The following is a 21,531-nucleotide window of genomic DNA, read 5'->3' as shown; positions in this document are numbered from 1 at the left end:
GCCCCTGGCCGCCCATTACCAGTTCTGACTGTCGCACCTCAAAGGACATCTCATCCTCAGCATTTTCCACCATTTCCTCTCCCCCTTCTTCTTCCTCACCAATATGACAACTCTGAACAAATGGAGAGGAAAAGAAAAAATATGAGTGTTTCAAAGTATGTTGTACACATATCAAACCTCAACGCACAGCCGAAACCCTCCGCAGTGACTCACCTTTGCCATAATGTCGGCATATGCCATATAAAGATGATCTGTATCAAGTTTACTGAAATGGGGACAAGAAAAGACAATCAGTGAACAAGGAATGACCTCTCACCCCGTGTTTCTACCACATCTCTGCTTCCCAGTGTCGTATCAGTAAGGCTCTATCTAACCTCTTTTCTGTGAGAGCGGTACGACTGAAATGCAGAATAAGTTGGTGAAGGGGATCAGGCTTCGCTTCTTTCTCCTCCTCTTCATCTCCTTCCTCTTGCTCCATTGCTTTCTGGGATCCACAGGGGGGGAGGAAGGGTGAGTAATGGCACAGAAAAAGCAATTTTACATGAAACGGATGTGAGATGACACTCACAGATAAGTCATCTATCATCCTGTCTTCAAATGAGTAACCCTCAGTGTGAAGCCAGTTGCGTTTGTATCCCTCGAGGAACATGTTTGAAGCTCTGTGCCTGCAATCCAAAAAACAAAACGGAGCAAAAAACAACTTGAGTTTGCACTTTCATACATCTGTGCCCGTTCTGTACATGTCAGCTCTCACAACTTTCTCACCTTGGAATGTTGTAGAGTGGTGTCATCCTAAAGCAAGCGACCACAGCCCGCCGTCTCTGCTTGGACAACAGTTTGTGCCACACCATCTTCTTGGATTTAAACGGGTGCTCCGTCTGCAGCAGAGAAGGTAGACATTTGCAAGGTGGCCCGTTGTAACGTTTCATGTATATATAATACATTGCAGCTCAAAAAATGGGATCATCTGTTAGACTCATTTCTCATAATCTGTGCTGGAGAAACAGTGTGAGTCTACCACAGTTAGTGTGGTTCAGATTGGCCACTCACCACTTCAAGGTGGTAGAGGACAGCAGACACCTCCTGCACTCTCTTGACAACTTTCGCTGGAGCGTCAGCATCTTCAGCCTTCCCTGCCATCTCCTTGTACAGGGCCATCTGCCAGCGCATGGATGGGTTGTCCACCTTTCCACAACAGAGGGATGCAGAGCTTTCTGAACTGTATTGTGGTCGATTATCTGTTTACACATATCCGATTCCTTGGAAGCAATATACACTAATAGGCAATCCAGGAATTATACCTTGCCCTGAAGATGAAGGTTGTTCTGCAGGAACTCTCTCACTTCTTCATCAGTGTCTCTCTGTAGAGTAAAACATTTTATCAACCATTGTCCTCCCAAGAATACTTGGGAGGTAAAGCTGCTGTGGAATGGTTATTATACTACAGTATTTAATGCAGACAAAGTCAGAAAAAAAAAAACTACCAATGAGTATCTGATCTTGGCCAAGTTGATAAGCTCCTGGTCGGCGGGAGAGCACATGTTGAGGCCTATGGGGAGCATCTTTTTCAAGGCAGCCACAATAAGTGAAGTCTGCACGGAGTAACGGTCCCCTCGCCTCTTCTTCTTGGTACGTTCGGTATCTGAACCTCCACCCTATGAAAATGGAAAATAAACCAAAACGCATTCACAGTATCTCATAAAATGCCACAGGTATGACACCACAGTTAGCACTGCTCTGTTTCCAACACGTGACAGGCATCCTTCAAGGCAGTCACTCTCATGGATAGAAGCCCTCATTAGTGATTAACTGTTTTTTCCTAAAATGCTTGGAATGAATGCAACACCAGCAGAGCAAAAAAATGCAACTGCTTCTATACAGTATGCAACCGTACATCACATCAGGATAAACAGAAAATCAGTTTGTCAACACAGTCATACATTAAAATTAATGACAAACATTGGTGATTCTTTTAACAGTAACTACTGGACATAATCCCACCTTCCAGTGACGACTGACTGCAAGCTGTTTATTGTGCAATTAGAAGATTTTTCCATGTTAAAAACCCAACATAGCAGTCAACACTGTGTAAATAAAACACAAGTGCTTACATTATTTCCTGTATTTCCTAAATCTAAATAGATTTGTTTCTCTGAGCTCAGACTGGTAAGTAGAGGGTATAGTGAAAATGTGAAGGCAAAGTGGGTATATAGCTGGCTTTGGGAGAGGGAAGCTGAAAGGAATGGGTCTTTTAAGAAAGTAAATCAATGAAATTGCATTTACAAAACATGCAAACAGAAAACAGATTTCATTCAAGTGACAACCCATTCAGCAAATACCTAAAACAAACCCATGTCTTTTTCCGCAGCCCTTGGTGAAAGGTTAAAATTTTAGATGAAGTTACAGAACAAAATTCTTGAAATTAGTGTTAGACGGATGAGTCGCAGGCTGTTAAAATCACACAACTACTGTCAAACAAGCTGTCTACGGGACAGGTCCCTGTGCTCGCCTCCTGAACTCCTCTTTCTGTTTCTTTGAGAGTTCAGTCCTTCTGTTATCTGCTCTTTCTGGAGTCCTCAAAGATATGCAAGTGTATATGAGAGCTTACAGTATCTAAATGCATTTTGCAATATGGATGTTTATATAGTCTATTAAATGCATGCTCAATGAATATGTCACAGGGTATTTCTATTTGAGCCACAGAAGTGTAGATAACACCCTCACACAGTAATGGCGACTTCACAAAAAAACACAGGGTGCTCATTACCGCTCAGATTACACACACTGATGCTAAAAAGTACAAGAAGTACATAATATGGTCCATTGACTACTTATAAAATTTATGGTGTAGTTTACAGTGGCTCAAGTGTGTAAACCCTCAGCTTGCCTTGTGAAAATTATGGCTAGATTTTACAGGTAGGTCTGTTAACTGTCTGGGATTGCCCGGAGACAAATTCAGACACGTACATTAAGGCTGAAATGGAAAAATGAACCGAATGGGTCAGTTACAGCCTTTCTAACAGCAGTCTTTTCATTATAGGTGTTTGTTGGGATGTCACTGTCAGACATGTAGAGATATACACCCCCCTTTCCAAGTTGGATAACAAACACTATCAGTGCCAGGTGTACATAAGCCACTGTTTCTGCTTCAGTTCACTGCCAGATGCAAGTGTGTTATGGAAGACTAGTTCAGAGGGAACAGGGTGCAAAGCATTTCGGGGAGTAATTTAGATCAGAAGAGTGAATTAATGTATTGGTTAGGTTCATGGTCATTTTGAGCACATTCTAAAGAAGGAACCCAACAAATGTTTTCCAGAAATCTGCTTCAGTGATGTTAAGCATCAAGTCTTGTGTTAGTGTGGGTACTAGGGAGTGTAACGGAAGCTAAACCATGGTGTGAAATGGCATTTCCAGAGAGGAAAGAAGAAAGAGCACAGAGAAGACTAACATCATCCCCTAGTGGCAAAAAGCTGCATTACAAAAGCTACAGGTCAACCATCCTTCAATGAAAAGAAACAAAAGACATACCAGAAGACTCCAACTCAACTATGATCAAAAAAGAGCAAACTCAGTGACGGGATGATGGCACTGCGCTCTCACTGCCACCTCGGGCTTGGTGTAAAGCCCAGTGCCATGAGCCCAACTCTACAGCTGAGTACTTTCATCAAGCGCCTCCAGACTCCCCCCCTCACACACTGGCAGGACTGGGGAGGGCCTGCAGATGGGGCCTGCCCTTTTGTCCAATGATCCTTTATGAGAATAATGTGAATGTCATTCTCATGGTGAATACTCATGACAGGTCTTCCATAAGTATCATTTGGCACTAGTTTAAGTGTACAGTATGCAGGCATAAATCACTTGTTTCATGTGTCAGTGCACAAGTGCAAAGGTCCATACACTGGGGTATAGCCATGCTAATGGCAGTGTAAGTGGATCCAAACTGCATCTGTCGATCCTTTGAAGAAAATTTTGGCTCGGACGCTCATATTCTATTAATATAAATAACTCTATATTTATAGCAATGACAAATGCTCAGCTAAGTTTTGTTCCACTCATAAGCAGATACAGCTGCGTGTACAGAAAAAGCAAGTGTCACTGGCACTAAATTAAGTCGTCTCGGGTCATGTCTCAGTGAATGGAATGTGCACGCCTTTGTGCGCGTCTGCGTGCACGTGTGAGTTAAGTATACTTGTGTGTGCGTGTGCTTGTAGATGTATGTGGATCAGATGTGCCAGTGTGCTGGAGAGGTTGATGAAAAGCTCCCCCAAAGTGAGGTGCCATGCGGTCAGCACAGCGGTCGTGCAGGAACAAAGTCTAACCTCTGAGTCCCCGCCCTGGAAACCCATCCGCAACCCAAAAGAAGAGGACAAGGGACAGCCAAAGAGAGAATATTGTTAACACAGCTGCTATCGTTCTCAAATTTGCGAATTAAAATCAGACCTCCAAAGTATACAGCAGGCTTTGCGATGATAAGCCAAGCCTGATAAACAAAAATGTGGAAAAATTGAACATACACAAAATCAGAAACTTGTTTTAAAATCTTTTAAAATCATGTACCTGGTGCATCTGTTTCAGATTGCTTTGAAGGATTATAGTCAGTGAATTTTGTACGGCCATATGTTTAATAAATGGCCATCTATTAACTGGCTGAAAATAGCTGGTAAAATATCAAAATCTCAAAAACCTTGATAAAAAAACAGGGGCACAAAGAAAGGAATACAGTTGTTACACAAACTGCCCGATTTGAGACCTGACAGTATGCCAGCCCCGCCGTCGCGCTGGCTCTGCCTTTCATTAACTCACCTTGCTCATTTTGCTCTTGCTGTCAGCGGTGAGGAATGACATGTTATTGATCTCATTCATCACCACAAAGTTCTGCTCCTCTCGCTTGAAGTTCTACAACACAGAGAGAAGCAGGAAACGTACAGTACAGTAAAGGGTGTGAGCTGCTACGAATGGCTACATTCAAAGGCCAAATGGACATACTCACGTGAGATTTGGACCAGAAAATAAAGACCTCTCCAACCATTCGGAAGAGCTCCTCTGCATCTGGGTCTGGGCATGTCAGCCATCTTGCCCTGTAGCAGAACAAATGACTTTAAGCTGCCCCAAAGTCACAACAAGTTTAGCTAATGAACAATATATGAAAAGATGAGTGCATTTTCCTGCAACTCCATCAGTACCAGGTAGGATTCATGGTTCAAAATATATAATATGTTGGTGTTTATCACTTTATTGTACCTGTTGTTGTCCACATAGCGAATAAGTAGAGGGTAGAGGGCGTACAAGTCTCTGCAGAGGACAGCAAACTCATCACGTATTGTGCCGTCTTCCTCATCCCCCTCTGATTTCCCCTCCATCCGCAAATGGTCCTCTTCAGCCACCACCTTCGAGGTGCGTTTCTTCAGCTTCTCCATTGTCGGGATGAAGTGGGACTTGAGCATTTCTGGCTTTGCCCTGCTGACAATGGGCTGCGAAAACACTGGGAGAGAAAACAAATCAAAGTCAAAACAAAGTCATCTCACCTGTACAAAAACACACTCACGTGTAGACAGTGATACATTCATAGAGTTTAAAATGGTACTCACCAGCCAACCTCTTCATCCAAGAGGCCTCATCAATACCCAAGTTGTTGACTACAATTTTCATGATGCTGCCCAGCAGCTGATTGAGGTGCTCTGACGTGACGTCGGTGCAGAGCCGGGCCTCCATCTCGGGGAAGTTCTCAAGCCCTCTCTCCCACCAGCGAGGCAGGTAGTTGCACAGCATGGGCAGAGTGATTTCAATCACATGGGGCATCTCAGTATAACGAGCCCCTGACTCTGCCAAGTCTCCAATGTCCTTTAGCAGAGCATCCAGTTCTGGAATGTCTGGACATAATTCCTGGACCTCATTGGGAAGGCCCAAGACTTTGGCATTCAGAGGAGAAGTAGTGAAAAGTCAGAAACAAGGCATGTTGTTAGAGAGAGAACATATCAGAGGAAATAGTAATGCACTCACTGGCTCTCTCCCTGGGTGTCTTTGTGGTGTAGACAGAGAAAGCGTTGAATTCGTTCAAATTGGGCTCCAAGTAGGCCACTGGCATAGCTGCTGCAAGGTGAGCCAAACACTCTCCAAGAGCTGGTCTCTGCCTGCCAATGCAAAGGACAAGCGGATGCTCCCAAGAGTCGACTTCTAAATTAGTTCACAGATTGTAACATATGCAGCGATGGAGTTACCTCTCAACATGTGGATTCTTGACAGTGCCAAGGGAGTAGATGCTACACATGATGCGATAGCATGACATCTGTAGATCATCCACTGTAAGCAAGCAACAGGGACAGGCACAGCGGTGTCAGGGTGAATGAATGAATAAACCCCGTGTAAAATCAGGAATAGTACTGATGTGAAAACACTCACGGATGACATCATCTCCAAACTGGTGCTGAGCGATGTGATCAAACAGGGAGGTAAGCACTGGGAGCAGGGCAATGGTTGTGTAGTTAATGTTCTGGGACACGCCTTTCACTTGCTTTAAAGGAGAGAAGCAGCACATGATCATCAACTCAGGATATTTACGATCAAATGTTTAACTGATCATATGCAGCGGTCAAGGAATAGCAATATTTCAGAAATGATGTCCTTCTATTACCTGATTGCCTTTGGATACTTTGCCCAGTTTGAGGTTCTCTACCATCTTCTCTATATCATCAGCAGCACTCTCAAAGAATGACCGCAGCCCTGCTTTCACAATCTCAGGCCCCGACTTCATTACTGTCCTAATTAAGCAAATAAGAAAGGTAATAACTATGAATAAAAACGAAACAAAAACATATTCATCTTAATGGCCTTTGAGAAAATGAAAAAATACTAAACCTTGCATCCAATGACCGTGCCAGGATGTGAAGACAGTTAACAATCGCTGATGCATCCGTTCCTGCACATACAAATACAGTTCTGCTGTTATGAGGTCTTCTATAGAATCTAGATCAACACTGCACTTAACCTGGGTGACAATACATTACAGTTAATACAAAGAGCCACATGAGAGAAACACAGAAAAGATTCAGAAAGAAACTGACTTCTTACCAAAGAGAGAAACTCTGTGTCTCACCAGAGCGGACATTTTACAGAAGATACTACGATGAGAAGCAAAGGAAAGGGAAGGCAAGGGAAATGCAAGAAAAAGGAAATGCTGATAAAAGCAAGAAAGCGATGAAAAGAATACAAAGTGTAACGTCTGTATAAGAGAGGAAATCACCTTGCAATCATCTCCTTCTCCTTATTGGAAGAATGTCCACCGCTGCCCAGAACTTTTGCAGGCGTCGACAAGAAGTAGAGGCAGTGGTTTTTGAAATACTGGTTGATCAGAGGCATCAAGATCTGAGAGGGAGAGTTTTCACGCTTAGTTTAGCAATGAGGACAAGCTGGGCCTTCACTATTGTGAGCACTCTAGCTTTACACCATAGTCTCACCTTGGCAAAGAACTTGATTTCCTGCTCATGAGGAGACTTTTCCACTCGTCCACTGCTTACCACAGCCTCTATACAACACATCGCAAGACATGATGGTACCACAGTAACACTGACAGCACAGATCGACTTTAAGTTATACTAATACAGTTCTGTCAGACGAGCCAGTACCAAGATGAGCGATGAACTCCTGGGCAATTTCCATCCATTTCAGCAGTTTCTGCAGGAAACCATAAGCAAATCTCTTCTCGATGGATGAGATGTCAGACTCCATATCTTTCAGGCCCCTAAAGTGAAACAAGGTTTAACTTATTGTTCTCTCTACTTGGATTTAATGATAAATATCCTCCATGAGTGTCTGTGGCACATCATAAAAGAGGATTTCAAGCACTGCTATGACTTGAAACTGCTGCACAATGGCAGAGCATTGATTAAACAGAAAATGTGTTAGCAGATGAAATGAAAATACAGTTTACTATCATGAAGCAATTACAATTCCCGGCTTAATGATCTATATTAATTGCTCTCCTGATGTATTACCTTGTGACAGCATATCCATTAAGCTGCAGGAACTTGAGCAGCTCATGAGCCTTCTCTCTGTCTCGAGCCTTTTCCTTTGCTGTCAGAGTATCATATGGCACCAGCAGCGGATGTGTTCCACCTCCTACACAAACAGAAGCACAATTAAAACTCTTGAAGGAAATGGGCAAAAGTCAAATCTCTCATTTTCATATGTCCAGGATCCCTCCTCTGAAAAAACAAAAAAAAATCTAACCTTTGGACTGCAGCTCCAGCTTTTTCTTCCGTCCCCAGGTGTTATGGTAATTTTCTGCCAGTTGCTCAGCCATAGACTGTGAGCAGATACAAACAATGAATATTGATCAGATGGAAAGATTAAAGCGCAGAAGGCTCAACTATTCACTGCTGTACCTGCAGGTCTCTTGAAAGAGCCATGTGTGTGATATCAATGGGCTGGGGACTGTAGCCATGGCTTGGGTCGTAGGTTGCCTGGAACAGAGAGAAATATATTATAATATATACTAATAATGACTGACATTACGAGTGTTAGTACATTCGTCCCACAGCTCTATACCTGAGCAGTCTGTGAGATTTTCCGGGATGCTGCCTTCTTCTTCTCTGACTCCTCTTCCTCTCTAGCTTTATCTATGTTCCACTCCCATGCAATCATGGCTTTGATTGACTCTTTGATTGGCCAACGGTAGATCTCTTTGTCCTGCCAGAAGAAACGCAGTGATCAGACACAGAGACGGATGAGGAAGTCCAGGGAGATTCAATGCACAGTGTGACAGTGTACCTACCTTCTCTGAGAAGGTTTTGTATGGCCTTAGCATGGGATGAGTCTTTGCGTTTTCATCCAGCGCCTCACCGTATGACCAGTTATTCTGGATCTGAAACATTCATGCATACACATTATGTATAACAGCATCAGTGCTTCCAAATATTTAATGAGCTCCTCTTTACTTGTAGTAAGCCTATGTCTATTTGGAATTATGAATCCCTTCTAGCACATAATGTATATTCGCTCTGATCAAATAACCCAGCATGTTGCTCCTGAATTAAGAACAGTATTAGACTGTGAGTGATTACAGTGAGTGAAAATAAAAGCTCTACCTTTTCAAAGGCCCATTTATCATGTGTATATTCTGCATATTTGTTGATAAAGGTATCCAGTCTCTCAGGGATGATAGTGCTGTGGTTGGAGGAGGAATAACAGCACATTTAGCTTTCATAATTCTACAGAGAGAAACTTTATGTCTGGCATGATAACAAAAATCCTCACTTTGCAGTCTCTACTGGTTTCGGATCAAAGTTTCCCTCTGCATCTACTGATGCCTTTTTCTCAGTTTTGGAGGAGTAGCTGGCATCGACGTAGTCGGGAGGAATGGCCCCAGCAATGGCGCAGATGCATGGCATTGAAATTTTGAAAATCTCAGCATCAAATTTCTGGAATCAAAATACGAGACATTACAATCTGCCCTTACACCGTGGAATATACTGACGAAGAAAAATCTCATGTGGCAGGAGCTGCACCTTGTGTGCTAGAGATTCAAAGATCCCCCAAAACAGTTTGCGAGTCAGATGCAGCTCCTCCTCTGACGCAACTCCAAAGTTGGCCCAACCGTTAGGGAGGCAATAATACTTCCAACACCGCTCATAATGATTGGTCAAAAGCTGCAGGAGGCAAAAAAATATAAAAGTAAAAGTGAAAAACAAATACCAAAGGAACACTTTGTTTTTAATAGTTTCAGAACGTCTAAAGGTGCTCATACCTTCAGCGGCATTTTGGCATACTCATTGAGAATGGGCACATCGAACACCAGCCGTCTCAGTAAGTGCTGAAGCATAGATGGACGTAGATGTCTGAAATAAAGATGAACAAAGTTAACTTCAGCTATGAACCTGGCAATATTCAAAAGTTTGCCATGAGGTTAAACTCACTTGCACAAAGCCATGAGGCACTCTTCAATGATGTCTCTTTGGGCCTTTGTGAAGGCTCGCCCGCGAGACAGTCGGTAGATTGTGTGCAACATGGAGTCGATCATTATGGCCCGGTGGTCACTGCCAGCAAAGAGTGGGGCACACTTGGTGATGAGTGGCAACACAGCAGAACACAGGTAGCGGTTCAAAGCAAGGGCCATCTCTGTGGTGCTGAAAGCAACCTGTTGGAAAGGAACTCGAGCAGTGAATCAAGCCCAACAGTACCATTATAATCCTGCCCTGCACTGCCCTCCAAGGATGGTGACTATGTTTGTAAACTGGAGCTCACCGTGTCCAGAGAGGCAGCGGCCCTCATGTCGGGCAGAAAGCCCACCTCCAGCACGTGGAGCAGGAAATCCTGGTTGTCAATACCATACACTCTGTCCAGGAACAGAACCATGGGAGCCTTGTGATCCGGGACAAAACTGGCTGACATCTTTGGTTCTATGATGCTGTTGTCTAAGCACAAAATGAAGAAAACATTTAGGAAAAATGGTCACAGTATACGTATACAGTGTACGGTAACATTACATGTAGTTAAACCTTGCGCACTAGTCAGGATGCTAACATCATACTCTGATTCATAAATTCAGTACGTTTTCTCGAGTCTTTACCTTTTCCAAAAGAAGGAATTTGAACAGGAAGGCTGATGACTCCCACCAGATCCTCAATAGGTACGAGAGACCTCAGGATGGCCCTGATCCTCAGAGCCTCACCCTTACCAGCCTGGATCAACTGTAGAGACAAAAGCATGTTTTTGTTAATAAAGACATTTCCACCTAGATTTACTGTTCCTGTTTGTGAAGTCCAGTACGGTTGCCACTAAACAGCTTACGTGCATCTCTGGAGCGCAGCGTCCCAGCAAGTCAATAAGGGCAGAGTAAAAGGACATAATGGCGTTACCCAGGTGCACCCTGTTCTCCTCATGCTGCTCCTCTCCTCCAAACCTACCACACAAAAGATAGTGGCCCTAAATCTTTCTGTTACAGCAACAGTCAAGGAGATAATGCACTCTTTGGTGCCTCTTTAAGGCCTACAAACCAAAGCAGAGCTCTTACATGGGAAAGCGCCTGTCTTTCTTAACACTGGGACCATCTCTCGCAGGGTCCTCCGATATTTTGATGGCCTCTTCTATTGCAGCCAGCAGACCATTACCACCCTCCCCTCTCAGGGCCGGACCAAAGCACTCAGGGCGGCGAATGAGGAGACGCACCACGACATTAGCATTCTCTTCTACACTCTCTCCTACAGGAAAAATGGATTAACTGTTATTATTAAAGGAGAAAAACAGAAACAACATAGGCAATAGAATTAAATTTTGCATTGTGTAGCAAAATAAAACACAGACCATTGACAAATACAGCAAAGCGAAGAAAGTCAAGGTATTTCTCTCCACCACAAGGATTCCAGCCGATGTCAGGGTAGCCTTTAGCCAGTAGCATTGGACAGCTCTGAAGTCCACATCCAGCTAAATACTTTACCACCTGGAAATATATCAGTGTACTCAAGTCATGAAGACTTTTTGCACAATGCTTGTGATTGTGCATATTGAATGCATTTTACCATTTCTAGGTCCTGTTCTTGGAGAGCCAATGCCAGCTCGTTGTTGTCAATACAAGAGGCTGCAGCCACGTCCAAGGGGGTGGAGCCCCGCATTCCTAAAGAACGAAATGGGACGTCCAGCTTTATCACAGTTCGCACATCAAGAATAAACCAGCAAGAACAATGCTGGAACTTAGCACAGACACTCACCAAGGCCAATGCCACTGTTCTGGAGAAGGTAGCTGAGGTGGTCGAACATAGAGCGCTGATTCTGCCGACTGATGCGACAGAAATAGCAGAGAAAACGGCAACAGTTGGTCACCACTCGAGGGAATCTGATCTCCTATTGGGAGAAAGCATGTTGCAAATGTAAAGTTAAGTAACAAGCAGTGTTGGTGTTCTTGCCTAGTTTTGTGGCAATAGAAAGCAAGGTCTATGTGTAAACTGAGCACACTTACAATGCAGCTGAGTGGAATAAAAGCATACCTTTGAGTCCCCACCACCCAGTACATTAACCATGACCTCCATGACAGTTTCATGCATGCCCAGAGCTCGCATCAAGTTGGGGTGCTGATAGAAGACTTTGTTACTCATGATGTTTCTAAGGAAGACAAACATTTGTTGCTGTCATTTAGTTTCTGCCACATGTACTTATCATAGAATTTCCTTCGAGGCAAGAACTTCAGAATAAAGGAAATCTTATATTTACCCGATGCTTTGAATCATCAGCCTCTCCTCTTCTGGACCCATCTGGACAATAAGCAGTGAGCGGATCTGGCCTAAGCACTCAAGCAGGTCCATTGTGTCGTGAATTGACACTGCGTTGATGGTGTAGGCTTTGGGAAGGGCACGCATGAGCTCGCCCAGCCCGTCGTACTGCCTGTGAAGGAGGCTGAACATCATGCGGACGAGCTCAGGGTTCTGGATAAATGACTCCTGGGCCCAGTGGATCATAGTGTGGGAAATGAGTTCCTGCAATGTGCCTGGTCAACAGAGTACAAAAAGCAAAGCAATAGTACAAGAGATACTATGCACTGTAGCAAAGTGACTGTAGATACAAAAGACATGTTTTTGTTGTAGTTGTACGTGGCAAGCAAAAGCTGAGAGGCTCACTTGGTTTTTTATCCTCCTGTGGCTCAGGCTCCACCTCTACCTTCTTCTCACGGAATTTTTTCACCTTTTCCAACAAACGGAGCAGACGTCCTCGGACAGAATTATCCACTTCTTCCTCTTCTTCTTCCTCTTCAATGTGAACACCTGAGAGTGAAGTTTTAATTAAGATACTGTCACTTCTATTCAAAGCTGCCAGTCACAGTGTCAACCTTGGATGCTGATGTAGGTAGACTTGATACTGTAGATGAAGACGTACCACAGTGCGTCAGCAGAGCATTGTGAAACGTCAGCATAGACTCGCGGACGTCATCGGGAACGGGGCACTCGTCATCCTCAGCGCAGTTCTTAAAGTTCATGAGCATGTTGACCTACAGTTTTGGGGAAATTATAAAAATACACACTCAAATACATGAGTGACAAAATGAGAAGAAGCGGTATTTGTTCTTTTGGGAGTATATTCTGGGTGTACCTGCTCTTGTGGTGGGGAGCGAAATTCGCGGGTCTTGCGGGCGGTCTCGGCTGCACTCATGGTGAAGGCCAGCATAAGTTCATTGTAGCGCTGTCGCTGGTTGGACTGTATTTGGCTGACAAACTGGTCTGAAAAAGCAGTGATGGCCTCCACTCTGTGACGCAGCTCACAGTCACAGAAGTACTGCAGTAGAGTGCACATCTAAGGACAAAAGCTGAGGTGAATCACTAATACTTCATTGACAGTATCACTGAAGAGAAGAGCTTTTTGTGTATTCTGAAAAGACAGGCCATACCTGCAGTTTGACAGACTCTGGTAGCTTCATCTGGAAAAGCCCCTGCTCTAGTTGTTCCTCTTTAGCCTCCCCAGCTGTCTCTGCAGATTTCTCTTTCTCTGTTTCCTCAGCTCCTTTCTCACCGTTCACTGGCTCTGTCCCCTCCACCGTTTCTTCATGTAGCATGACTGCTTCTGCATTCTCTAATTCTTCCTCGTCCTCTATTTCTTCCTCCTCCTCCTCCTCTTCTTCGCCTAAGCCATCATCCTCAAACTCCTCTTCTTCTCCCTCCGCGGCCTCTTCCTCTTCTTCCCTCACCACTTCTGCTTTAGGTGGTGCTTTTTGTTCCTTCTCTTCCTTCAAGTTGGCGTTCTCCTCAACGGGCTCCTCTACTTTCTTGATGCTGAAGACCGTGGGCTCGAGCATCTTCAGAATGTGTGTGACATCTTCATCATCAAACACACCCATGATGAGGAGGGTACTGATGAGCTTCAGGATTGGAACAAAATGAAACTCAACACTTCCTCCCACAGGATCTCTCATGGCTTGACCTCCATCTTGCACAGCCTCAGTCAGCATGTTTAAGGCCTTGGTCTTTAGCACCTGGAAGCACAAGCAAACTTATGATGATTAGTGACTCGAGGATTCCATAAAAACGCCACAGCTGTTCAACCTCACCTGTAAGGGGATGGCTGGACTCAGCGTGTAGATGTCTGGATCTGTTCCCACAAACCCAACGAAGGAAAAGTGGAGTTTTGGACGCAGACACGTGGTGAGGCCGACCCCGGGCAGAGCATGAGATTTTTCAGTGTACAGAGTGATACTGCGTGTATCGTCAGTCATTGGAACGATGAATTCCTTGTTGGTTCCCAGCCGGTTCCTCTTGGCAGACTCCAGGTGCATGCTGATGAGCAGGTCGTAGAAGCCGCTCCTCATTGGTCCAGGTAGGTAGGTGTTCTCTATGGCATAGAAGAGCTGGGATTCATCCACATGGCTGCACAGGGCGTGAGCCACCCGGTTGTTTCCCAAAGCACACACTGAGCCATATAGCTTCAGAGTGTGATAGTGAAACGTCAGCAGGTCCATACGTTCCGACAGCTCCAGGATGTCAATGCACCTGAAGGATGCAAAGGGGTTAACGCATTTTTGAAACTCCTAACAATGCCACAGATAAATACAGAGTGGTACAGCTCTCACCTGTTCTCCTCCGGGATGTGGAGGGCCATCATGGCGAGGGGCTCCTGACACTGCACCACCCAGCCCAGTCTCTCGCTAACACGCCCAGTCTCTGGAGCCAGGAAGTGGTTTGGCATACGGCTCCAGATGACCGGTGTTAACATCTGGACATCCAGTCTAGGAGGGCACTGGGGGACAGGGTTCTTGCGTTCACTCCGGAACATGGCGGCTGAGATGGGCATAATGTTCTATCAAGACAAGTAAAGGAAGACAGTTACATAACAAAGTCAACAATGTGTAGTCTTGACTTTGAGCACTGGCACAGACCGAGATGTTCTGTGACTGACCTTGAGCTTGCCAAGCTCAAACTGAATCATGTTCTGACTGGAAGGAAGAACAAAGACAGCTGGGAAGAGTTTTGTGTTGGGCTCCACCTGCAAGAAGGGAACATGACATGATTGCATTAAATAACCATGACTGCACAACAAACGGGATGAATACCAGACTGAAGCTTTTCTGACCTGGTAAAACGTGTTGATCTCTTTTCCATTGGCAGTGAAAGTCATGAGTCCTGTGTCCAAATCAATAAGACAGCCGATCACAAAATCCTCTTGACTGACTCGGGTCTGCTGGGAGCTGCTGAACTCCCCTCCCCATACCATGTAGCAGTTACTGCGTTTTATACTGAGCAAGACAGAAAAAAATTAGAATATTTCTTGTATGTTTGTTATTTTAAACAAAAAGATGCTTTTTTTTTTGTTTGCTTTCTGTATACAGGAGCAACATACCTGTCATGAATGTTGCCTTTATCATCACCTACAGTGACTGTTACATTTCTCACTTTGCTGATGTCAAAATGAAGGTCATACTGGTGATAGTCAGGTGTGATCCAGCCCACCCACACACCACTGGGCTCCTGCCCCGCAAACACTCGCACAGAGTAATAGTACTGCAAGGGAAGGAAGTGGGTGGGAAATAACCATCAGCACAGGTTTGGTTGAAAATGATTCAAAACCCACCTTTTTTTTTCATCACTGTTATTTAAGCTAATATATACTCATACCCTTTACACCCTGTGCAATATGTCACATTTTTTTACTGTGTTGTTCATTTATTTCTCTACTGTGCAAAACATTGTATTTATTATCCACATTTGATCATGTGCAATTCAATATTTATTAGGCAACAGTATTTTTCTCATGTGCAATACAATACCAGCAACAGTATTCTTATAATCTAGTACACAATGTACATATATACAGTTGGAATGTACATAATATAGTTTATTTTTATTTTCTATTCTGCATCTTTTTTTTAATCTTGATTTTTCTTTGCCTCTCTAACAATTTCATTTCCCCGGCATGGGATAAATAAAGTTTTATCTTATCTTATAAAATATAGTATGTTAATTATGGCATCAGTATAAGCACAAGCGTGAAAGGATTTGACATGGTTATGTGTACGATAATTCTATAAGTTATAGTCATACTGTGGTGGTGTTGAGGATGATGTCGACGTCATCCCTGTCATCTGGCACCACATCCTCCACTAAACGGGGCATGGTGGGAACAACAGGGGGTGGAGTGATCAATGCAGCCTTCTTAGCCTTGAAAAGGAATCTGCAGATAACAGCAGCAATTACTCACTACATATGAAAGTTTAAACACATCATCCCATTTGCAGTCTTGTCAAACCCCACACATCTCGTACACCCCTTATCAAGACACTCAACATGAATCTATACGAACCCTTTCTTCTTGCTTTTCTCAGTTGAGGCATCCTTCTCATTCTCTCCATTTTTGATGGCGGGGATCTCTTTAGGCACAGAGGGTTCTTTCTTCTCCTCCTCCTGCTCTTTGCGAGTAGCTGACTTCTTGAGTATTTCAAAGTCAGAGTCTGGGTCTACCTCTACCACCTCATCCTCAGGAATGGTAAGGGCTCGAGTGAGAAGGGTGGTCCCCGCTGGGACTTTGAAGGTCTCATGAAACTCAACTGGCATGCTGAGTCTTAAGAACAGCAGATCTGTGTTGGCGTTCTGGGATCCGAACGTCTTGTGGGTCGCTTTGAGACATGGGGGAGTCTCCACTGTCCCATCAACCCGGGACATCTAGAGCATTCGAGGTGATCGAAAGAATATAACTTAACTCATAATAGGAACAAAGAAATATTTCATCAGGATACTGCGACAAGTCATGCACGATACCTCAATGTGAGGGTGATCAGTAGGCACGGTGATGAACTGGGGAAGGCTCTTGCTGAACCACATGGTAATGTCTCTTTTCATGTTGATAGCAAATGGTTCAAATCCCTCTTGCAGGCCACAGATGGTAAAGAAACGGAGACTGCTGACGTTTTGACCCAAGTTGATCCTTCCGACCTGGGACAGACCCAGACTGCACACAGGTATGAAGCCTAGGGATGTTTCACACATGCACGAACGTGAGTCAGGAAGACAAACACACATGTGCTAATATGCAAAGTCTCTTCATTTGGTATCAGCTGTGACTCCTCTTACCCTCTCCAATCTCGATATCCTTGAAGGCCATCTCAGAGCCTGAGTCGCTGATTAACATTTCTCCATTAAGTGTAAACATGATGTTCATCTCCGTGAGGTCAATCATACAACCCACCACATCACCAGACTGCCACTGACGACCGAATGGCTCAGTTCCCACATGCCAACGTTGGGCCTGAGAAAGAAAACCGTTAATTTTAGAGCTCTGTATTACGGAGGCTTTGGTCTCCTTCACAAGCACGTAAAATTGCTCTCACCCTGAAGCCATTGAAGACATACGCCAACTCATCTGCACCGAGTTCAGTGTCCGCGCGAACACTAGGCCTGGCCCAGCCCACTCGCATCTCCCCGACTGTCACAGCCTCAAACTCAAAGTACCACTTCCCCTGTGTGACAACATAAGATTTCTCCGCTCTGAACACTCTGATCTTATCTCCGCGGGAGCTGCCTGGTCCATCCCCACCTACATTAACACAAACACAGTGATGAACACTGAAAAGAAAAAAAATGACGCCTGCAGCTCTAAAAACAACTCATGTAAAATTCACACACAAAAAAATTAACAAATATTCCTTCTTGTAGATAGCAGTGCACACTTACTGCTCTCCTGGTCAGGTGGTTCTATGTTGTAACCATAGCCGATGAGAGTGCGAACAGCTGCGCAAACTGTGTCTCTGTTGGTCTTTTTAGTCTTTTCATCCAGTAGGTTGTAAGGAACCAGGCGGGGATTGCGCTTGTTCATTATATCCTATTCAATAAAGTAATACCAAACATAAAAATGTAATACAGTAAACCCATCAAAACATCTCCACATACTTATTATTATTATTATAGGGACTAAAAAGACTGGTGGTACCTGCACAATACTGTATGTCCAGCCCTGGCGAACCCGGTCTCTTGCCCACACATTGTGTCCGTTTTCTGCCAGTCTCTCCACCAGAGTGTTCTGATTAGGAGTCAGCTTGACATGGTTGAGGTCCAGAGGGGCTGGTTTATATCCATTACTCTGCATGTAACTAACAAACAATGCTTTGTGATCAGAACGGGTGCCTGAGAGACTGTTTGTCATTACCAGAATGCATGATAAAAGAAAGGCGATGTCGCAGAATCAGTCAAAATAAATGAAAAGCCCTGCGGCTCACGTTTTGGGGAGCTTGGTCCTTTTCAGATTCTCCTCTGCTTTCTCATCTCCCATTCCAACATGACAACCGAGTGCCAGCAGAGTCCTTTGAAGCGAATTACAAGAAGCATTAGAAATGCAAAGAGATGAAAAGCACAGTGCTGTTATTCAAGTGGAGCCCGCCACTTACTTGAGTGTCTCTCCTGACATCGCTAAATTGTAGTTCTTCTCTGGTTCAGGCAGACTCTGGAAATCTACCAGGCAGGGATGCAGCTTCTTGTTGTCATCACGAAACTTTGATTTTAAAAAGTAAAGAGAAAAGATTTTTTTATGGATATTGTTTGTGTAAACAACAAGATTTTCTGTGGAAAAGACAGCCAACAGCAAAACTCACTGGTCCAAAGGTCCACCCTTGTTCAATGCGAGTAACAGCCCATAACTCATGGCTATTTTCTGCAAGCTTCTCTCGAATGCGCTCCAAATGAGGAGGAAGCACAATCTGAAAGAATAATAAATTCAGTGGAGCGGAAAAGATGAAGATGAGAAAGAGATGGAATGGGATTTTACCTGTATGGTGTCCACAGGGCAAGGAGTGAAGGCTGTATGTGAGAGGGACTGAGTTGGACCCAACAGGTTGCGAACACCATCGAAATCATGCTTATACTCCTTGATGGGCTCAATTCGCAAACGGTCCCTGGGCAGCACTGCTTCATAGCATGGAGCATAGCCTGGAGGTGGGAGGAACTTGAAATCCCCATGACGCCCTCCGAGAAGAAATCGCAACCTTCGAGTGGAAAACTGACGTTAATCTCATATGCCATAACTGCACTGTGCTTATTAAAGAAAAAAAATTTGCTATTATAATTATGATTTATGGTTTCCTACGTAATGCCTGCAGAGAAGCTGACAACAGGGAAGAACAGGCCGTCCAGGTTGAAGTTCTCAAACATGCCCTGAACAGGATGCCCATTGATACGGAAGGAAATACTGGGCACACTCAGGTCCAGACAGCAGCTGACCACGTCCTCTGCAGCTAGGATGTGCTGATTGGGTGTGGCAACATGACGCGGAACACGTCCTTTGGACACATACAGTAAATGAATTAATGTTAGTCAATAAATATGAAATTTTAAGAAGTTTATCTGTATAATTTGTAGGTGTCATGTAGGAAAATTAAAAAAAAAATCAAAAAAGAGTTTTAATAAATAAATAAACTGTCCAAATTGGACCTGGCGATGGTGTCAGTGCTGGTCAAATGCATGCAAAAGACTACTTCTACGTCATACCATATTTACTTTACCTGACCAGAGGTGAAGCCCGTCAAAACCGTAGGAGTAGAGGTCATCCCCAACCCCGTTGCCCCCCCAGCCTTCCCCTCCACCAGGGTACGGACTGTAGCCCTCCGTCAGAGCCCAACCCACACGCAGGTGATATGGCTGAGCTGTAAGGAACGGCTCCACGTGGTCCACCATCACCTCAAAATACCACTTCTTATACTGAGTAGATCCTTCACAAGTTCCAAGGAAAACGTTGGGTCTCATGCTGAAGGAGGATCACAGAACAAATCATAGCTCAGAGCAGAAGTTTAGATAACTGGGTACACCATGTACACCCTGCACTGAAGGGAGCTCGTACAAACTCACCCACCTGGTTACATAATTGATAATGTTGGTTTGAAGTAACAGGTCACGACCTGGAAGCAGGTTCTCTGTGATGAGATTCTGATTTGACCGTACAGCCACCCCATTACACACACACAGAGAACAGAGCACATCCAAGACCTGACAAGACGAAGGAGACGGAAATTCATGAATGTTCTGTAGTTGTCTTGAAATTTGAGATTATATATCACGATTTTCGATTTTTACATATTAAAGAATATATGAATTGCAATCAGCTCAGATGTTTCAGGTTTTTCCAACATGCTCAGCAAGCAGTGTTATGTGTTCCTGACCTTATGGTTGCGTCCATGCTTATCCAGCAGAGAGATGATAGATTTGATGTGATTCTCCTGGATGATATTCAGCACCTCTGGACTCTCAATCAGAACACAATACAACACCTCCAGGATTCCTGTAAATTCATTCACAGTTATGTAGTCGGTCTAACATATGTTGGCTTTAAAAGACAAAAAACAAGATTTTACATTTTAAAAGAGCTTCTGCATGTCTATATATACCTGAGGATGCCTCCAAACGATCCAATTTACTGACCAGCCAGTCGAGGTTATCACAGAAGAGGGCACAGTTGGTACGATTACCTCTGATCAAAGATGCTTTACAAAAGAAGAGCGGCAGAAAAGCTTGTCAACGCAGCACTTTCGAAAACATGAAAGGTGGATCGATATGGGGTACAGAAAGTCACCATGAACGCAGAGAACCAATCATCAGACATACCCAGCAATTCATACAGTAAGTTTACTATCTCCTTCCATGACTCAGCGGCTTCTTCCCCAGCATACTCTGAGAAGTGGGCAGCTGTGTTGTACACATTGAGCCGATCAACACAGTCCAGGACGAGACTTATCATTCCCTGTTAAAAACAATGCAAACTTACAGAAGGCTGAAATACAAATACTGAATGGAAAGAGACCAAACAACCTACATTTACATCCAAACATGCAGCCTTTATACATTTTCATGAAGTCATCCCTCAGTAGGTAGACCAACCTCTTCCTGGAAGAGGTTCTGTCTGTTCTTGAGCGAGCGAAGCTTGAACTGTTTGTCCTCGTGCTCCAGCTCCTCCTCGGGGGGTCGGAAGTAGAAGATGAGGTCCTGCAGGGAGAGCACCACTGTGTCCATGGGCAGAGATGGTGGGTTGGCAGATTTGTTTTTCCCACTCAAGGCATCTAGGCCTCTGGAGACAAGAGAAGCACATAATGAGAATATGCTGTACCTACGAAGCAAAAACATAGCAAAGAATCGAATAAAATGAAGTGGTGCTACTTGATGAACTGGTTGAAGAGGCCTGTTGTGCTGTAAATCATTCTGGCAGCTTGGGACTCTTCAGTCTGGGATCGAGCCACTGTGAGTGCATCATCCATGTGGCCTTCTTTATGGAGAATGGCCTAAGAATTGAACACGGGTGCTCTTACAAAACATGCATACACTCAACACTTCACATTGTTACAGTTGCTCCAAGATTCATTGGTGATTTATATTTTGTGGACCATCTTGCTTTACCTTTCTCTTTAGAGGGCCCAGACGGGCAGATTTGGCATCAACAGCAGCATAGGTAAGCCAGAGGCCAGTTGAAACATGCTGTACGAAGCACATGGACTCTCCATACTTAATCTCAGGTGTGCCCATGCCTTCCACATCTCGCTTCTGGGCCACTTCAATTTTCTCCTGCAGTTTCAATAAAAAGCGTGTT

At 44.2% G+C, this 21,531-nt stretch overlaps 1 protein-coding gene across 1 annotated transcript in view; it reads right to left on the bottom strand.

The window, feature by feature from the left end:
* Positions 1–21,531, bottom strand: part of LOC143332569 (ryanodine receptor 1-like) — a 42,894-nt gene that overhangs the window by 15,806 nt on the left and 5,557 nt on the right. Inside the window, exons 11-82 of the mRNA XM_076750174.1 lie at positions 21,342–21,506; positions 21,105–21,226; positions 20,829–21,015; positions 20,556–20,691; positions 20,339–20,434; positions 20,114–20,232; positions 19,807–19,940; positions 19,460–19,701; positions 19,045–19,237; positions 18,727–18,943; positions 18,554–18,658; positions 18,350–18,453; positions 18,182–18,265; positions 17,896–18,055; positions 17,634–17,787; positions 17,297–17,487; positions 17,040–17,214; positions 16,728–16,936; positions 16,273–16,631; positions 16,014–16,143; positions 15,313–15,473; positions 15,046–15,208; positions 14,872–14,958; positions 14,546–14,772; positions 14,027–14,465; positions 13,734–13,951; positions 13,538–13,661; positions 13,370–13,435; positions 13,075–13,275; positions 12,862–12,973; positions 12,606–12,749; positions 12,202–12,475; positions 11,979–12,093; positions 11,703–11,835; positions 11,514–11,608; positions 11,299–11,434; positions 11,009–11,195; positions 10,786–10,897; positions 10,565–10,685; positions 10,240–10,409; positions 9,912–10,132; positions 9,743–9,833; positions 9,504–9,644; positions 9,253–9,416; positions 9,084–9,162; positions 8,771–8,860; positions 8,545–8,685; positions 8,382–8,459; positions 8,227–8,302; positions 7,992–8,115; positions 7,623–7,738; positions 7,455–7,522; positions 7,241–7,362; positions 7,069–7,118; positions 6,856–6,916; positions 6,632–6,758; positions 6,400–6,511; positions 6,219–6,300; positions 6,001–6,131; positions 5,589–5,909; positions 5,242–5,482; positions 4,991–5,078; positions 4,804–4,896; positions 4,320–4,334; positions 1,485–1,655; positions 1,302–1,361; positions 1,051–1,185; positions 766–878; positions 569–665; positions 375–484; positions 214–265; positions 38–112 (exon numbers count right to left, since the gene is read on the bottom strand). Coding sequence (XP_076606289.1) covers positions 38–112; positions 214–265; positions 375–484; positions 569–665; positions 766–878; positions 1,051–1,185; positions 1,302–1,361; positions 1,485–1,655; positions 4,320–4,334; positions 4,804–4,896; positions 4,991–5,078; positions 5,242–5,482; positions 5,589–5,909; positions 6,001–6,131; positions 6,219–6,300; positions 6,400–6,511; positions 6,632–6,758; positions 6,856–6,916; positions 7,069–7,118; positions 7,241–7,362; positions 7,455–7,522; positions 7,623–7,738; positions 7,992–8,115; positions 8,227–8,302; positions 8,382–8,459; positions 8,545–8,685; positions 8,771–8,860; positions 9,084–9,162; positions 9,253–9,416; positions 9,504–9,644; positions 9,743–9,833; positions 9,912–10,132; positions 10,240–10,409; positions 10,565–10,685; positions 10,786–10,897; positions 11,009–11,195; positions 11,299–11,434; positions 11,514–11,608; positions 11,703–11,835; positions 11,979–12,093; positions 12,202–12,475; positions 12,606–12,749; positions 12,862–12,973; positions 13,075–13,275; positions 13,370–13,435; positions 13,538–13,661; positions 13,734–13,951; positions 14,027–14,465; positions 14,546–14,772; positions 14,872–14,958; positions 15,046–15,208; positions 15,313–15,473; positions 16,014–16,143; positions 16,273–16,631; positions 16,728–16,936; positions 17,040–17,214; positions 17,297–17,487; positions 17,634–17,787; positions 17,896–18,055; positions 18,182–18,265; positions 18,350–18,453; positions 18,554–18,658; positions 18,727–18,943; positions 19,045–19,237; positions 19,460–19,701; positions 19,807–19,940; positions 20,114–20,232; positions 20,339–20,434; positions 20,556–20,691; positions 20,829–21,015; positions 21,105–21,226; positions 21,342–21,506 — 10,212 coding nt within the window. The remainder of the gene's footprint in view (positions 1–37; positions 113–213; positions 266–374; positions 485–568; positions 666–765; positions 879–1,050; positions 1,186–1,301; positions 1,362–1,484; positions 1,656–4,319; positions 4,335–4,803; positions 4,897–4,990; positions 5,079–5,241; positions 5,483–5,588; positions 5,910–6,000; positions 6,132–6,218; positions 6,301–6,399; positions 6,512–6,631; positions 6,759–6,855; positions 6,917–7,068; positions 7,119–7,240; positions 7,363–7,454; positions 7,523–7,622; positions 7,739–7,991; positions 8,116–8,226; positions 8,303–8,381; positions 8,460–8,544; positions 8,686–8,770; positions 8,861–9,083; positions 9,163–9,252; positions 9,417–9,503; positions 9,645–9,742; positions 9,834–9,911; positions 10,133–10,239; positions 10,410–10,564; positions 10,686–10,785; positions 10,898–11,008; positions 11,196–11,298; positions 11,435–11,513; positions 11,609–11,702; positions 11,836–11,978; positions 12,094–12,201; positions 12,476–12,605; positions 12,750–12,861; positions 12,974–13,074; positions 13,276–13,369; positions 13,436–13,537; positions 13,662–13,733; positions 13,952–14,026; positions 14,466–14,545; positions 14,773–14,871; positions 14,959–15,045; positions 15,209–15,312; positions 15,474–16,013; positions 16,144–16,272; positions 16,632–16,727; positions 16,937–17,039; positions 17,215–17,296; positions 17,488–17,633; positions 17,788–17,895; positions 18,056–18,181; positions 18,266–18,349; positions 18,454–18,553; positions 18,659–18,726; positions 18,944–19,044; positions 19,238–19,459; positions 19,702–19,806; positions 19,941–20,113; positions 20,233–20,338; positions 20,435–20,555; positions 20,692–20,828; positions 21,016–21,104; positions 21,227–21,341; positions 21,507–21,531) is intronic.

Source organism: Chaetodon auriga, chromosome 15 (assembly GCF_051107435.1).
Source record: "Chaetodon auriga isolate fChaAug3 chromosome 15, fChaAug3.hap1, whole genome shotgun sequence".
Taxonomy (NCBI): domain Eukaryota; kingdom Metazoa; phylum Chordata; class Actinopteri; order Chaetodontiformes; family Chaetodontidae; genus Chaetodon; species Chaetodon auriga.
The sequence above is the reverse complement of the archived record's forward strand: the minus strand, read 5'-3'. Positions and strand labels throughout refer to the sequence as shown.